Here is a 2,852-nt window from a genome sequence, read left to right on the forward strand (position 1 = left end):
ATTTACCTACGAAACTGAAGAAAATAATTCAATCAATTTCTTGAATACGACTGTCATCAGGGATTATGATACCTTAATTACTAACTGGTATACTAAACCTACCTTCTCTGGACGATACGTTAATTATTTTTCGAGTCACCCGAAAAAATACAAGCTAAACACAATAACAAGCTTGGTTGACCACGCGATCTTATTATCCGACAAACGGTTCCACGAGAACAATATTGCTAAAATCAAAGAAATACTTCTGAACAACTGCTATCCTCCACATTTGATTGACAAGTTTATTAGAGTGAGATTGAAACTTCTCAGTCACCGTGTTAACACATCTAACACAAACGACATTATACGGCGAATACCGGAAAATTGTATAAAGGTTCCCTACATTAAGGGTCTCAGCGAAAGACTTTTGCGTATCTTTAATGATTGCGGTCTTCATGTCCTTTATACAGTTCCTAAGTCCCTCGATTGCGTCATAAGGAGAGGGAAAGATAGACTCGATTGTTTCAAGCAAATTAACTTAATTTATAAAATTGACTGCGGAAACTGCGATGCCACGTATATTGGCCAAACCAAAAGACTCGAAACACGCATTAAAGAGCCTAGAGCGGATATCAAGAAGCATGTCGGCAACCATTCGGTTGTCAGTAAGCATCGTACTTCCTTTGATCACGAATTCGAATGGCATAAAACAGAGATATTACATAGCGAAAAACAAATTAGAAAACGCGAGATCGCTGAAATGTTTTTCATAAAACAAAATAACAACACAATCAACCTACAGAGACACGGATAATTTGACCGGGGCATATGATATAATAATAAAGAATATTTAACGTCGATCGTGATCAGTGTGCCTTTGTCACCCGTGGACTGCTGACATGCTTTTCCCACATTTACCATCATTTTTACATATGACGCGCAAACTTGTAAGTTTATATTTTATACTTTTTTTTCTATATTATTTTTATCATTTAGTAAGTTTATCATTTTGTAATTTTCATCACTTTTTAAACTTGTCAATTTATATTTTATACTTTTATTTTTATATTTTCTCATTTTTTTAGAGTTCTGGACCTTTTATATTATATATATTTTCTTCTTTTTATTTTTTTTATATAGTTCTTGACTTTTGGATTGTTGGCACAATGTCAGGACTGAATTGTTTGCAAGTAATATAATTCGAACAGTTGATAAGGACCGAAAGTGACGGTCGAAACGTCGTGAGATAATTAAAAAATTTTATATAGCCAGTCAGCGTCGATTATTACCACTCCTTTTTATTCTATTTACTGGCGAAGAAAAGGTTTCCTTATTTCTTAATTAGTAACTAAAATTAGTAAAATCTATAGTCGACGTCACATACTTACAGCGTTTTAGTTACCAAGGTTAAATTTTGGAACATAACCCTGCCAGTACTGAAAATCTATAGTGTACATGATGTAAAAAAGTTACGTAGAAAAGTCGAAACAGTGAGACTCGGCTCGAGATATTCGTATCCGTAGTAGTCCTTGCAAAAACGTGCGTACATATCGTACAGAATCGCCCATCTGTGTTTACCAAAATCTAAATTTAAGTCGACGTACGGATAAACTTCCGAGTTTAGATAGAGTTTTACGTTGGTCAAGTTGCAGTCGTCGAATCGGCTTGTGTCGGCAGACATGACGTTCTTCCGACCCGTCTGCAGAGCAAAGACGACGTATCGCGGTTTCTCGAGCTGAGTCGCGGTCTTAATGGCCCCCGAGTGCTTGGTCGTGTTCTGCAACACAGGATACTCGTACAGATCCCACGAACGGAAACCCATACTTAGATATCGTCCGTCTTCCAAGGTGCGCAGCATCGATAGCTTGTTGATCTCGTTCAATACCACGTGAGGCATTCGCCATTATATATTGAGTATTTTGATAGTAGGCTGCAACGCGAGACTTCCCACCAGGGAATTGTTGTCGTTGCGCGATCGTATCAAGATCAATTCGTGACGAGCGTTGATCACCACGCGTTTGTAATCCTCGCAAAATCCCAGTAACAAGTTGAGCGGTACGCAGAAATTGAAATATCCGTTTGGGTTATTATATGGTTTCCATCCCGCGTTTCGCAGGATCACGCTTCTGTCGGACGATACCGTAATGTAGTTCTTGAGCGTGCTGGTTATTTCTACGTTTCTGCAGCGATCAATCTCCATACCGTCGAGCTCGTATCGAATCTCGTCGAACATGAACGCGACGCAATTAGTACCCAATACCACGTTATCGGCTTGACCGGATGCTCTGGTCACCGTCAATATTCCTTCGACGTAGAGAAAACTTTCGCACGGCAACGTATACAGATCCTGCTGTTGTATGGGTATTCGTATCTCGTCGCTATAGTCAAACGTTGTGTTGGCGTACGGGTTGTACGTGTGAGTCTCGATCTTGATGATGCGATCGTAAAAGACCGGCTCGCCTCCGATGTTGAGAATTTCAGTCATCGTTCAGATGTTTCGCACCGCGAATCCCAGAGATTGTAAAAACTTAACGTTCGACGCGTTGAGCTTCTTTTTCGTCGCTTGTTTAACGCCACCGAATGTCGACTTGACGATATCGTCGATTGGCGCAGCCGTAAAGATATTATTGTTTTCTGTCGCGTGCTCCGAGTCGTTCAACACTACCATCTCATGTGTCGCGCGTACACTCACGCTCACGCACACACTGGCGCGTTATCGCTTTTGCCGTCGTACGTGCAATCTGACGGTGATCTCTTCTCCGCGAAAATCGAGCAATCGTCCGCCTTGATCAGCGACGCGTATCATTAGATTCGTAACGCTCCAAGCGATGATCGGCAGGTAAATGATCTGCGCCGGCGTTTCCGATATC

At 40.9% G+C, this 2,852-nt stretch overlaps 1 protein-coding gene across 1 annotated transcript; it reads right to left on the reverse strand.

Moving 5' to 3' along the window:
• Positions 1-1,885: 1,885 nt before the first annotated feature.
• LOC139821425 (uncharacterized) lies at positions 1,886-2,467 on the reverse strand. Its single transcript, XM_071792424.1, has one exon. It carries the CDS (start codon positions 2,465-2,467, stop codon positions 1,886-1,888), a length of 582 nt encoding a protein of 193 aa, XP_071648525.1.
• Between the last annotated feature and the right edge of the window lie 385 nt (positions 2,468-2,852).

The sequence above is a fragment of the Temnothorax longispinosus genome, chromosome 11, assembly GCF_030848805.1.
Source record: "Temnothorax longispinosus isolate EJ_2023e chromosome 11, Tlon_JGU_v1, whole genome shotgun sequence".
Taxonomy (NCBI): Eukaryota; Metazoa; Arthropoda; class Insecta; order Hymenoptera; family Formicidae; genus Temnothorax; species Temnothorax longispinosus.